We start from the raw sequence: 15,050 nt of genomic DNA on the forward strand, positions 1-15,050 counted from the left end.
GAAGTGGGTTGCAATTGACTCATAGTGGAACCAGACTATTTCAATACACTTGAGAGGAATGCATAAATACTGAAGGATGGGAAAAGGTAAACATAGTATAAATAAATATATAATGAAGACATCACAATAATTTCACTGTATTCCACACTGTTTCAGGAGAATGGGTCCACACAAGTGTCTGTCTAATATACGTATACATATATAATAATAATAATAATAATAATAATAATAATAATAATAATAAATGTCCAGTAGCTTATCTGAAGAAGTGTGCATGCACACAAAAGCTCATACCAAGAATAAACTTATTTGGTCTCTAAGGTGCTACGGGACATTTTATTTATATATATATATATTTCTACTGCATCGGACCAACACGGCTACCTAGATACATATACATTACAGAGAAACATCAAAATCATTGGAATGGAGGAGAATACAGGTAAATTTGACAACTATTGATTTGATATTTGTCTTAAGAAATGTGCTATGATAAAAAATTGTATAGTACATTGAAAAGCTTGCAGCTGTAAAATAATACAAATGAATATATCAGTATCATATGAATTTAATCTTATTTCTGACTCTGTTAAGACACAACTTGTAACGCTATGTTGTGTAGAATATCACATCTTCCCCATTATGTTTAGCCAAGCTTTCTTCACATCCTTGTTGCGCAATGTATATATAATGGGATTCAGCAAGGGAGTCAATATGCTATACATAAGTGGGATCAGCTTTGTATTCACCGATGACTCTGTGGGAACAGGTCTCAAATAGGTGAAGATAGCACTACCATAGTACAGAAGAACCACTGTTAGATGAGAAGAGCATGTGGAGAAAGCCTTTTGCCTCCCTTCTGTTGATCGTATTTTCAAAACATTTGAAATTATGTACACATATGAGAGAAGGATACAGAACATTGGTGTCCAGGCTATGAACAACCCAATGGTTAACAAAAGCTTTTGGTTGAGGGAAATGTCCCCACATGACAATTTCAGCAATGGTGGAATGTCACAATAGAAAGCATCTAGGCGGTTGTCTCCACAGAAGGGTAACTGAAAGGCAAAATAGGTGTGTACGGCAGAGTTGAGAAAACCACCTACCCAGGAGGCAGTAGCCAGCTGCAGGCAAACGTTCCTTTTGATAATCAATGAATAGCGCAGTGGGTTGCAGATGGCTACATAGCGGTCAAAAGCCATTACTGCTAAAAGAAGGCATTCAATGCCGACAAAGGAAAAGAAGAAAAACAGCTGGAGCACACAGCCTGTGTAGGAGATGGTGCTACTTTCTGTCAGAAGGAGATGCAACATTTGGGGGATGGTGGTAGTGATGTAGCAGATGTCAAGACAGGAGAGGTTTCCAAGAAAGAAATACATGGGAGTTCTGAGCCTCTGGTCCACTATGGCCATGGTGATGATGAAGGTATTCCTCAGCACAGTGAATAAATAGATGATCAAGAATCCACTGAACAGCAAGAAGTGTATCTCCTGCAGATTTTTAAAGCCAAGGATGATGAATTCTGAAAGCTCTGATTGGTTTTTTGCCTCCATATCTGATTCCAAGAGACTGGCATTCGGAGGCATACTGCTTCAAACGGTGGAAGGAGAACATAGCTGTTGAGGCTAGAAGAAACTGATAGTCTTTGTCTAAAACCCTTTTAAAATCATTCAAGGGTCCCTTCCCACTCTATAATGATAAGATTCTACATTTAAGTAGCTGACAATCACTGTCTCTTGTGACAATGGATTCCGTGGTTTGCCTTTGAAGGAGTACTAGCATATATCTGTTCTACACCTTGTAGCTTTCAGCTTCATTGCATGTCTCCACACAGTTCTTCTATTAGGTGACAGAGAGAGAGAAACTTCTCCCTATCCACTTTCTCACTTCCTCTTTTTTTCCAAGCTTGAGTTCAGTTCACCACAACTTTGCATCTGCTTGCATTAAGGGGAAAAAAAATCCACATGAAAATTCGGAATTGTTTACCTGCATATTTCTCCTATATGCATTTCTGAAGCAACATTCCCTAATACAATGTCTCTGCAAAAGCTGTTTTCATTAATATACACATTTCTATGCACATTTTCTCCAATATTGTTGTTGGTTCCGAATGAGTTCTCATTCACTTACATGCAGATGAAAATTCATAGTATGTTAGAGGTCAGTAGAGTCATTCTATATTTGACTATATCACAACTGGTGCCATACCTTTATTCATTTTGATTGCATTTCTTCAATACAAACTAATGATGTGTCCCACTAAATTTTGTTCTCCCATCCATAAAACATTCATTTCCTTACCTGTGAAATGAGCCTTCTCCCTGTTGGTAGCATTCCATGTGGGTTGCTCGTGGATTTCACAGTTTCCTTTCATATATAGGCAATAATGCCTCTGGGGAGTTCTACCCCAAGTGCATTTCCACCAAGGCAAGACTTCCAGAAGTTTTTCAAAGACCTTAAGCTAATCAATTGCATCTTAACTAAATCATACAGAAACGTCATGTATATTTCAAATAAAACATTCTTGAATTGTATAGCCACAATTGTACCTAATGTTGCATTACTTTGTAAGGAATACTTGATGTTTGTGTTCATTGTATGTTCCTCTATAAGATTATACACACACATAAACATGCATTTACAAAGAGAAAAGAAGCAGGGCATTTCCTTGAGAGAACTCTCTGTATTAGCAAGAGTAGCTGTCTTTTAATAAATCAAGAACAATGCTGACCTCAGTCAAAATATGGGAATACCTTGAAGGACAAACCTCTGGGGCAATTGACAAAGGATTGGGAGGCTCCACAAATGTAACACTCATGTCTAGGGAGACAGGGATTCCTTGAGGTGGTCCTTCCACTCCAAGTTTGACCCTGCTCAAGTCTCAGCCCCTTGCCCCAAACATGGGACTGAGAATGAATATATGCCCAATGCTTCAGCCAAAGCCTACCTACATCTGGAATGAACAAAGTTGTGGCCAATTTTTAAATCCCATAATGTTGTCCTGTGCAGTTTTTTTACCCATCTTACACTAGGCCTTTTTTCCCCTGCAGGTAGAGTTCACTGCAATAGGGTGCCAGAAGGATGAATTTGGATAGAGCAGTTTCATTACTGCTTTCATTTTATTAGCTTCACAAAATGTTTTTTTATCTATGGACAGAGAGGGAAAATATATTTGTTGAGGTGTTTGTGTTTTGGAGAAACTTACATGAAGGAAGAAGTATTTTAGTTTTACTCTTGCATTGTAGTTTCGACTTATTTCTTTTTTAAAAAACTATATATTAATGTTGCAACCTGTCAGGAGTCTGGGTGGATGGCCTACAGGGTCCTTTCTAATTCTTAATTACAAATTATTAGTATTACTAAACAGATTCCACTTACTCTTTCATTTATCTGTACATATATAATAATGTAAGCTTTGGGGTGAGGGGAGTTGGACTGCATGGCCTCTAGCGTGCTTTTCAACACCTGATCCCATGAGCACACAGATTCTGGCAGCCAAGCTCACGACTCCTGCATCAGATCTCCAGGGAGACAGCAAGCACCCTGAGATCTTGTTAGTCTTCAGATGCGAAAGCTCCAAGATGCTCTGACTCAAACTGCTGTTACCCCACCAATCATTCTTTTCACATGAATTAATTTCATAAACCTTAGAGTGGCATGGGGTTAATATCTATGCATCTCTGGAGGTCCTGTGCCATGAAGGTTAGGGTTAGTTCCTATAGCAGGTTAACACCTTCTTTTAAAAAGTGATATTTGCCTGACCATTTCAAAGATAAACAGTTCATTTCTTGTCCAAACTCTAAGTAGTAATGGGTGAATCTGTCAGTGTTGGTTTCTCTCAGTTTCTCCCATGCCCCCTATCTCAATTCAATTATTCAGATTTCCACATTATATTAAAGTCTTCTTCTTTTAATCCTCATGAATATTCCTCAGTATTTTATTGTAAATGTTCCCAAATATACACTTTTTTATGAATTTTAGGCACGAACACCACAACCCAGTAAATGCATGCATTATTTGGCAGAGAAGCTATGTTACAAAATTTTTAGAAGTATGCATTATCGAGGTTAACTGTGTTTCAGTTCTCACATTTTCCCCCCATAGTAGCACAAAAAAAACCCAAATGCTCGTGTGAAAATATGAGGTATTTGATGTCAATTTGGGTCTCCATGCTACCCAGCTTCATCTCTTCCTCATACTCTGGTTGATCTCAGCCTGTAGTAACACAAGTTGCAACAAATTGCTGTGAATCTTGTTTCCTGAAGCAAAACACCAACTACTTTACTTTTTAAAGAAATGTGCAGGCCTCCCATCCAGATCAAGACTAGGGGTCTGATGTGCAGGCTTTATGCTTTTCACAAGTGGACCACAGACAACACTAGTTTCTGAAAGATATCAAGTGATGTTAAAAATGGAATTTAAAAATTGTAGATAAGATCTTATATAGTTGAAGCATAACACAAGGGCAGGAAACTATGGCCCTCAGATGTAATGTGGACTCCAACTCCCTCCAGCCCCAGGCAACATGGCTAATGGTTAGGTGCAATGGGATCTATACTCAAGCAGCATCTGAAAGACCAGAGGTTTCTCAAAAAGAACATATTTTTAATGAAATCAGTGTCTATTTATGTAACCACTTAATAACTGCTTTTTTAAAAGACAATATCAATACCATACCAATAATGTAAGCTCATGATTGTATCTGACAAATTAAAACTCCGAGTACAGGCAGCTCCCTGTTTCCATATGCACAATATTAACAACCTAAATAGTCGCTTTGGTGCTACTAATGCTCCACTTCACTGTGGAGGTACACTCTATTGTTTCTTGAAACAGATGCCAACAAGTGTCATGATGGAAATGCATTATTTTATTGGTTATGATAACAGAAAAGAAAAAGACAATATGTAAGAATAATTACATTACAGATTAAGCAGAGCAAAACAAAAGCAACCAACATGGTGTGGGTGTGAATGTGTGTGGGTGTGTGTAGCAGATGGGGCTCATCAACCTGGGAAGGTAGTCCTTTCAAACCTGGAATTTTTATTCTTTGCCTACATTTTTATTCGTACTTGACTACCCTAACTGATTTCAATAGGCTTTCCCCAAGCATGACCAAATTTGGATCCAGCTCTCTAATTTTAAATTGATGTTCAAGTGGTATATTTGGAAACAGTTGTATTTCATTAAAAATGACACATACTGGAGGTATAGAAATAGAATTGTTGATGGCTTATATTTCATGTATTTTCACCAAAGATTTAATCCTTTCAGGAAAAATAAAAGGTTAATACAGATAGCATCTTCCAACTAAGCAGATTTTCCATTACAATATCTTGGAATGATATGAAATAGTGCTGGGGTGTGTGTGTGTTCAATAAATTGGAGGAAAGATTCTGGCATACTACTAAACTGAATATTTGGAACACCCCACAGGCTTTGAAACAAAAACTGAAATCTTAAGCCCTAGCTATAGTGTTCCAAGCCCCCACATTCAATTTCCCAGCACTACTACAAGATAAATCCAAGGATTTATTGACATCAGTCTATTTCAGGACAACATTTTCTTCATCATTCTCTTCTGTAATGCCCCCTTCACATCTTTGTTCCTAAGGGTGTAAATCAGTGGGTTCAGCAAAGGGGAGAGAATGTTATTAAAGAGGGCAATCATTCTATCCTTCTTCAATGAGTAGCTGGAGAAGGGCCTGACATATGTAAAAAGACAGCTGCCATAAAAAAGCAAGACAACAGTGAGATGAGAAGCACAAGTTGAAAAGGCTTTCCTCAGCCCATCTGAAGAATGCATTTTCAGAACCCTCAAGATGATGTGACTATAGGAAAGGAGGACACACATGCCTGGTCCAAAGCCCATTACGGGACTAGTAGCCAGCATGGCAATAATACTGCTTGAGATGTCCCCACAGGAGATAGCTACAAGAGGAGGGATGTCACAGTAGAAGTAGTTGATCTTATTCATACCACAAAGGGGCAGGCGGAATGTGATAAGGGTGTGAATGGTGGTGTTGAGTGAACTTGTGAACCAAGAAGCTGACACTAGTTGGGCACAGAGTTTGTAATTCATGACCACATTATAGCGGAGAGGATTGCAGATGGCAACGTAACGATCATAAGCCATGGCAGCCAACAGAAGGGTCTCAGTACCAATGAATAAGATGAAGAAAAAGAGTTGAACCTTGCATCTTTCATATGAGATGGCATTTCTTCCTGAAATCAGGTGCACAATTATCTGTGGAATAGTGGTTGTAGTCTGGCAGATGTCTAGGAGGGATAGGTTACAGAGGAAGAAGTACATGGGAGTTTGAAGGCTTGGTTCTATGGAGACAAGAGTGATGATGAGAATATTCCCCATCAGTGTGAAGAGATATGTGATGAGGAGAAATCCAGAAAGGAGGAAACACCATTCAGAACTGTTTGAAAATGTCAGAAGGATGAATTCAGATGGAGCAGTTTCATTACTGACATCCATTTTATTAGCTTCGTAAAATGATTTTTATCTAGAGACAGAGAAAAAATAATTTATTAGGTTTTTGGGGAGCTGGGGTAATTCAATGAACAAAGGAAGAAACATTTAAAACTCATGCTTGTTCCAATGTATTTACATCAGCCATACATAACTTAAGGCTCCTCTCTGAGTATTTCCAAATTGGGCACAACATTAAATCCTCTATAACATATCACTCTCTTAGATAGAGATAATGATGATTAACATGTCACCCATCTGACTGGGTTGCTGCACACACTCTGGGTGGCTGCCAACAAAATATTGAAAGCACAATAAACAATCAAACATTGAAAAAATCCGTATGTGTCTTCTAAAAGTCATATAGTTGTTTATTTTCTTGACTTCTGATGGGAAGGTGTTCTCTAGGACAGGCAACACTACTGAACAGGCTTGATGGTGCAAGCTTAGTTCTGATCATGTCAGACTTGTTTTTCCTTTCCTTTTTAAATGCTCAGCAAGCTAGGAGATACTATCAGATTTATAGACCACTTAACAGAGAATATCACAGCAGTGTACAATATACTATAAAACACAGTAAAGGGAGGGGGGTTGTTATGTAATTCAAAATGGTCAGATAGATAGATAGATAGATGATGATGATGATAGCTAGATAGATAGATAGATGATAGATAGATGATAGATAGTCACACTTCAGTGAATGATGAAGCAAACTTGAATATTTTAAACAATCTCTGAACATTGCTTGTTACTGATTGCCATGGCATCCCACAAAGCAGGTGCTCCAAAACTAAATGCCTTCCTGCAAACAAATAGGAGATTAAGATACCACCACGAATGCTTCCCCCAATGACTACAGTGACAGCACAGAGAAATAAAGAGTGAAAATGCACCAGCTCTCATTTTTTATGAACAGTAAATCTGAGTGGGGGGGATATATCCATGCCAGTTCTGTACAACTGAACAATTCATGAAGGTTAAAGCTATCCATGACTATTATGACTATCTTTCTGCCTCTGCTGTCTGAGGCAATGTGTGCCATTGAATGCCAGTTGATGGGGGTCACAAGTTGGGAGAATGCTGTGGCACTCAGCTTCTGTTTGGGGGGTGCCCTTAGGTATCTGGCTGGTCACTGTGAGAACTGGATACTAGACTACAATGGTGCTGTACTCTGATTTGACATGGCTCTTCTTAGGTTCAATTTATTTTTAGAAAAGACGGACTGAAATATGTTTAGTATCACCTTGGCATTAAACATCAAATTTGCATTGAGAGGCATTTATATAAGACTGAGTTACCTGCAAGACTTACCAATTATAATCCTTTAAACTGTGTCTAAATCATGGATACCCAAATGGGGAGGTGACGTTCTTAATGAATATTTTCTCTGTGTTGCAGTTCATGGTAGTAAGTCAAAGATTGCAAACTGTCCTATTATCTTTCATTGTGTGCTTTTATATATTTACAAGCATGCTAGTTGGGCCTCCCCAGTGTGGCGGCATGTGTATAGGTGTCTGGTGGTGGAGAACCAAGGGGAGTGTAGAAAAAACAAAATAAGAAACTATTCCCACTGGTATAAGTTTAATGATTCACATTATTTGGACATTTTTCATTGAAAACAAAGTTGATAAAGGTACTGTGAGAACACTTAGAAATTTTGAAGAGTTTGGGGCCATTTTGCCCTGTGTGATTCCCAGGTTAAGATTCTTACAGAGCTACATGGGTCACTGGATGACAGGACCAGTCATCCCTCGGCCCCACCGTTCTCTTGAAAAAATAAGGTTTACGTATGTTAAACGTTCTGCACAACCTTATTGAAATCCTGAGTAAAAAGGCACTGGGAATGGTCAGCACAATAAAGAGGGCCTCACCCTTATACCCATACAATAGGGCTTGTGCAAATGAACAGCTATGACACACCCTATACATTGTTGGAATCTCTCAACTAGGTCACCCAGTTAGACCCTGCATACTTAGCTTGCACCACGACAGAATTCAATGCTAGGCAACTCCTGGGCGTTTCCAACCTTAACAAAGTGCCATTTCAACTGCCCCACTTCTATGACAACTCCGATTAGCTGCAGTAGTCTCAGTCCTTCATCCTTCCTAAGTGCCTGCATTTCCATCCAAGCTCAGAAGTACACATCATAAGGTAAACTCTCAAGAGTCTTTTTCCAATCAGGAATCAAAGGGAGAAAGGGAGGCTGAGAAATCCTAAAGGAGCGTTGACTGGAAAAAAAATATTGGGCATCTTAGCAACAATCAAGTAACCACAGAAACCTGCACCAACTGACATTCTAAACAAATCTTCAAGTGTACCAAATATGAAGCAGAAATATGTAACCTTTGGTGGTGTCCAGCCAAAAAACTTGATGGCAGGATTTTTATTTATTTTAATATTATTTTTTACAGCACTGTTTGGTATACAACCCTGATACCTTTTTGTATCATCACAATAAAATGAGATTCTGGGCCCTAGTTATGCTGCTCCAAACCCCAACTTCTACTCCCCGGCACAATTAAAAAGTAAAGCCAAGAATTTCATGGTATTTTCTTCATCATTCTCTTTTGCAGTGCCCCCTTCACATCTTTGTTTCTGAGGGTGTAGATCAGTGGGTTCAACAAAGGGGAGAGTATGTTGTTAAAAAGGGCAATCTTGCTATCCTTGCTGAGTGAGTAGCTGGAGAAGGGCCTGATATATTGAAAAATAGAACTGACATAAAAGAGCAGGACAACTGTGAGATGAGAAGCACAAGTTGAAAAGGCTTTCCTCATCCCAGAGGAAGAATGCATTTTCAGAACCCTCAAGATGATGTGAATATAGGAAAGGAGGACACAAATGCCTGGTCCGATGCCCATTACAGGGCTAGCAGCCAGCATGGCAATAATATTACCAGAGATATCTCCGCAGGAGATAGCTAGGAGAGGAGAGATATCACAGAAGAAGTAGTTGATCTTATTCATACCACAAAGGGGCAGGCGCAATGTGAGAAGGGTGTGGATGGTGGCATTGAGTGAACTTGTGAGCCAAGAAGCTGACACCAGCTGGGCACAAAAATTGTAATTCATAACCACATTGTAGTGCAGAGGATTGCAGATGGCAACATAACGATCATAAGCCATGGCAGCCAACAGGAGTGCCTCAGCACCAATGAATAAAACAAGGAAAAATAGTTGCATAATGCATCTTTCATACAATATGGCATTTGTCCCTGAGATCAGATGAACGATTATCTGTGGAATAGTGGTGGTAGTCTGGCAGACATCTAGGAAGGATAGGTTGCTCAGAAAGAAGTACATGGGAGTTTGAAGGCTTGGTTCTATGGAGACAAATGTGATGATGAGAATATTCCCCATGAATGTGAAGAGATAAGTGATGAGCAGAAATCCAGAAAGGAGGAAATTCCATTCATTACTGTTTGAAAATGCAAGAAGGATGAATTCGAAAGGTGTGGTTTCATTACTGACATCCATTTTATTACATTAATAGATTGATTTTTTTCTGTGGACAGAAGCAAAAATGTGTTATTTGTTGTGGTGATGCAGAAAATTTAATGAACAATGGAAGAAGTGTTAGACTTTTACTCTTTCTATGTAGCTTCAACTTGTTTCATTTTTAGCTGTCTATATATTAATGTTGCAACCTGTGAGAAGATTAAGTTGATTTCCTGCAATTTCTTTCCCAACATTTGATCACAAATTCTTAGGATTACTAAGGAGCTTTGACTAATTCTTACTTTTTTCAGAATATATTAATGTAAGCTTTGACAGGGCAGAGGAGTTTTTTACTGGGTAGCCTACAGATTCCTTTCCTTCTTTTGATCCAAGAATTTACTTTATCATTTCTGAACTGGCCTAGGAAGATCTCCTTTTAAGTAAATTAAAACTGTTATGTTGCCATGGGAACTAGATAACTTGTCAGTTGCTGCATGGATGGAACAGACTCTTAAGAGATGTATACATATTAAAACCACTGCAAATAAATATTATAGAATCTGGCTAGATCTCTTTGAGAAGAAAAAATATGTGGTCTGAGTCCAACAGAATCTCAATCTCTACATGAGTAGCCTGCGTGTTCACCTAAGGATGGGCAAATCTTTCAATTTCAGTTCACCTGCCACCATACTTCTCCACACTTCCACATCTAACTGGCATTTCATTAAAAGAAAACCCCTTTTGAAAATTCAGCAGCATTTTACTGCATATTTCTCATAATATACAGTTTATTAACCCATTTCCCCTAATATAATGTATTTGTGAATGTTATTTCCTGGAATACATGCATGTTATGCACATCTTACTCTACTAAATACAATTTTTTTATACAATAATTTGTTCACTTTTGTATAGTATGGACATCTATTTGGAAATAAGTTAAATTATGTCCAATGGTGAAAATTCACAACAAAGTGCATTTACAATTGCAGTATCAATGGAGAAACATGTTGAAGAATGGCTGAGATCTCTTAGCTGAAGATGACTAAGGCTATTAATGAACTACAATCTAAGTTCCACAACAGCACAAAAATGCAAATGCCAACATGTCAGTTCAGCTCACTGTGGTACCCAACAGAACAAATATCATCTCCTCACCACACCCTTTTTCATCTGGACACGTAGTAAGGAAAGTTGGAACACAACACCTTGAAACTTGCTTCCGGAAGCAAAGCACCAACTACTTTATTTCTTTTTCAGGAAAAGCAGTTTGCAGGGCCCCAATCCAGATCAGGACCATAGGAGTGGTAGGAAGGTTTTACCCTTTTCACAAATGGACTACAGAGAACCCACTTTTAAATAACAACAACAATATGCCGCCCATCTGACTATGTTGCCCCAGCCATTCTGAGCAGCTCCCACCAAAATATCAAAAACACAATGAAACATCAAACATTTAAAATCTTCTGCTTGAGGGTTGCCTTTAGGTATCTGGCTTGTCAGTGTAATAAATGTATACTGAACTGCAATGATGCTGTAGTCTGATTTGACATGGCTCTTCTTACATTCAAATTGTCCTTAAAAAGACAGTTTGAAACACATTCAGTATCAGCTTAGCATTAAATATCAGATTTGCATTCAGTGGAATTTACAGAAGACTGAGATATCTGCAAGTCTTATCAATTAGAATCCTTTAAACGTAATTTAAACCTTGAACACCCAAATGGGGAGGGGGTGTTCTTTCTGAATACCTTCTCTGTGTTGCAGTTCATTGCAGAAATCCAAAGTGTGCAAGTTATCCTATATTTTTTCAATGTATTAAAGGCTTTGTAGTGCTTTTGAATATATTTGTGAACATGCTAGTTGGGCCTCCCCCATGTGGTGGCATGTGTGTGGTTGCCTGGAGGTGGAGTACCAAAGGAAGTATGGAAAGTCCCTTGGAAATTAGTCCCACTGGTATAAATTCAATGAGTCACATTATTTGGTCATTTTTCATGGAAAACAAAGTCGTTAAAAAATACTGTGAGGACACTTAGAAACTTTGAAGAGTTTATATGTTATGGGGAAAGTAAGTTTTGTAAGATCTGTTAGAGGATTGTGCACAATGGCCAGAGAATGTACAAACTCCAGTCAATGTATGCCTATTTCTCAAGTTCTGTTGGAGACTGTGTGTACTGACTAGGGAGTGTGAAGAATTTCCTCTTCCACGAAGAATTATGTGCATAGTCTCCACAATGACTGTTGGACAGTGGTGGGTGGTTATGTACATTAACTGCTCTACTTACCTTGCTGAGGTCCTGGACTGCAGGTTGGACGTAGAGGAATGGTGGAAGGAACCAGCTGGAGAACCACCAAAGAAAGAAGGCTCAGAGCCTAGAGAGTGGCAGTGGGGTAATGATGTGTGTTCAGAGGGGGAAGAGGGAGAAGACTGGGAAGAGGAGGTATCCAAAGATGAAAAGGTAACAAGATTTAGTGAACAGGAAGAGGCTGTAGCAGAGGCAGAAGTGGAGACAAGAGAAGAAGGAGGCCAAGATCGAGTTTCCCCAGGGGAAAGCTCATAGGTTTAAAATCCAAGGCATATGAAAAGGTTGAATGAAATAAAATGCAGCACAACACTGAGTCAGGCACTGGGGAACCCCTTTGATTTGTGAGTTTCACGATGAGAGGCAGTATATATTTTTATTGGTTTTATCAGTTACAATTGTAAAAAGTGATTTTAAAAATGCAATACAGATCTCAACTTAAACAGCTTGTTGAAAGAGAAAGACAACAGAGAGGGCAGTTGTCTAAAGCAGAGACTTTTATAAGTACTTTCTTTTAGAAAATAATGTGAAGTCCCTGATAATAAAAGTCCCTAAATATCAGTCCAAATACACTACAGTGATAAAGCTTATATTAACAGTATCATAAGTCTGAAAAAACATAAATTTTACTTTGTTACCTTCACAAATTAGTGTGGTATAAGCAATAAATAAATTTCCCCTTTAAAAAACCCTCCATCAATTATAGAGAAAATTGTGACTGAAAATTATCAAAAAGGAGTGGCTGAACAGTGCTTGTGAATTTCAAGTCTCTTTTTATTTTGTTCTACAGATCTTACCAGTGGTCTGAACCCTTCATCCAGTGCTATTTTTATAAGGGGGGGGGAGTTGCAGAAGCTCACAATGAACACCTCCCTTGTTCTCTTACAATGGCAAAGGGGTCCACCTGAGAGCTGCAGGAACTGTGTTCCAGTGAGTTCCACCTGAAAAAAAGCCTTGCCTTCATCCTTCCTGAGTGCCTGCATTTCCATCCAAGCTCAAGAGTACACATCATGAGGTCTCCCAAGGGTCTTTTTCTGATCAGGAATCATAGGCAGGAAGGGAGGTTGAAAAATGAGGCAGAAGCATTTACAGGAAAGAAGACCTTGGGCATCTTAGCAACAATGAAGTAATCTCAGAACCCTGCTCCTATTGACATTCTAAAAACCTTCTCAAGTGCATTGAACATGAAATAGAAATACGTAACCTTTGGGATTGTGCCCCCCTCAGACACGATGACAGATTTCTTTATTTTTACAGCAGTTTGGAACACACCCCTGAGACCTTTTGATTCCAAGAGAACAAAATGACATTCTGGGCCCTAGTTACACTGTTCCAAACCCCAACTTCCACTACCCTGCACAATTCAAAAGTAAAGCTAAGGATTTCATGCTACCTGTGTATTTCACCTCTTTTAGGAAATAATTTTTTTCATCATTCTCCTTTGCAGTGCCCCCTTCACATCATTGTTTCTGAGGGTGTAGATCAGTGGGTTCAACAAAGGGGAGAGTATGTTGTTAAAAAGGGCAATCTTGCTATCTTTGCTAAGTGAGTAGCTGGAGAAGGGCCTGACATATTGAAACATAGAGCTGCCATAAAAGAGCAGGACAACTGTGAGATGAGAAGCACAAGTTGAAAAGGCTTTCCTCATCCCAGAGGAAGAATGCATTTTCAGAACCCTCAAGATGATGTGAATATAGGAAAGGAGGACACAAATGCCTGGTCCGATGCCCATTATAGGGCTAGCAGCCAGCATGGCAATAATATTTCCAGAGATATCACCACAGGAAATAGCTAGGAGGGGAGGGATGTCACAGAAGAAGTAGTTGATCTTATTGATACCACAAAGGGGCAGGCGCAATGTGAAAAGGGTGTGGATGGTGGCATTGAGTGAACTTGTGAACCAAGAAGCTGACACTAGTTGGGCACAGAGTTTGTAATTCATGACCACATTATAGCGGAGAGGATTGCAGATGGCAACGTAACGATCATAAGCCATGGCAGCCAACAGGAGTGGCTCAGTACCAATGAATAAGATGAAGAAAAAGAGTTGCATCTTGCATCTTTCATGTGAGATGGCATTTGTTCCTGAGATCAGATGCACTATTATCTGTGGAATAGTGGTTGTAGTCTGGCAGATGTCCAGGAGGGATAGATTGCTCAGAAAGAAATACATGGGAGTTTGAAGATTTGGTTGTAAGCAGACAAGAATGATGATCAGAACATTCCCCATCAGTGTGAAGGTATAAGTGATTAGAAGAAATCCAGTGAAGAGAAAACGCCATTCATTAAGCTTTGAAAATGCCAGGAAGATGAATTCGGATGGAGTGGATTCATTACAGACATGACCCATTGGATGAGCTTCATAAATAGATTTTTATCTGCTGATACATTATTAGTGGAAAAACCAAAATACATTATTAGTGATAAAACAGGAAATTGAATTAGCAAAGCATTAATACTTTGGCATTGCAAAATAGCTTCAACTTTTTGTTTCATTTTTCTCTATCTGCATATATGCTAATGTAAGTTTGTGGGGCAGAATTGGACTAGATGGTCCCCAGGATCCTTTCCATCTCTTGATCCCAATTTTAGACAAGAGGTTGCCTTACGACTTGGCCTGTGAATAATCTCTTTTAGTAATTAGAGATCATATGTTACCATAGGAACTAAATTGCTTGCCAATTGATATAATCAAGCTAGATCTTTGTGTGAAAAAGTGAGGAGATAGCAGTTAGTGTCAGACAGAATCTGGAAGCTGTGGAGTCTAAAAAGCTAACAACATATTAGAGTACTGTCTGTCTTTCTTGAGAGCTTATATGTGTCGGGATTCA

At 38.9% G+C, this 15,050-nt stretch overlaps 3 protein-coding genes across 3 annotated transcripts; all 3 read right to left on the reverse strand.

Moving 5' to 3' along the window:
- Positions 1–626: 626 nt before the first annotated feature.
- Positions 627–1,553, reverse strand: LOC308461550 (olfactory receptor 5V1-like; the record flags this gene model as incomplete). Its single annotated transcript, XM_080978552.1, has 1 exon — positions 627–1,553. The coding sequence occupies one exon, from the start codon at positions 1,551–1,553 to the stop codon at positions 627–629; it is 927 nt and encodes a 308-aa protein (XP_080834678.1).
- Positions 1,554–5,551: 3,998 nt separating this feature from the next.
- LOC308460815 (olfactory receptor 5V1-like) lies at positions 5,552–6,487 on the reverse strand (the record flags this gene model as incomplete). The annotated part of the gene is made up of 1 exon (XM_080977350.1): positions 5,552–6,487. The coding sequence occupies one exon, from the start codon at positions 6,485–6,487 to the stop codon at positions 5,552–5,554; it is 936 nt and encodes a 311-aa protein (XP_080833476.1).
- Positions 6,488–13,630: 7,143 nt separating this feature from the next.
- LOC308460816 (olfactory receptor 5V1-like) lies at positions 13,631–14,569 on the reverse strand (the record flags this gene model as incomplete). Its single annotated transcript, XM_080977351.1, has 1 exon — positions 13,631–14,569. One exon carries the CDS (start codon positions 14,567–14,569, stop codon positions 13,631–13,633), a length of 939 nt encoding a protein of 312 aa, XP_080833477.1.
- Between the last annotated feature and the right edge of the window lie 481 nt (positions 14,570–15,050).

The sequence above is a fragment of the Podarcis pityusensis genome, assembly GCF_964106645.2.
Source record: "Podarcis pityusensis genome assembly, chromosome: 13".
Lineage (NCBI taxonomy): Eukaryota > Metazoa > Chordata > Lepidosauria > Squamata > Lacertidae > Podarcis > Podarcis pityusensis.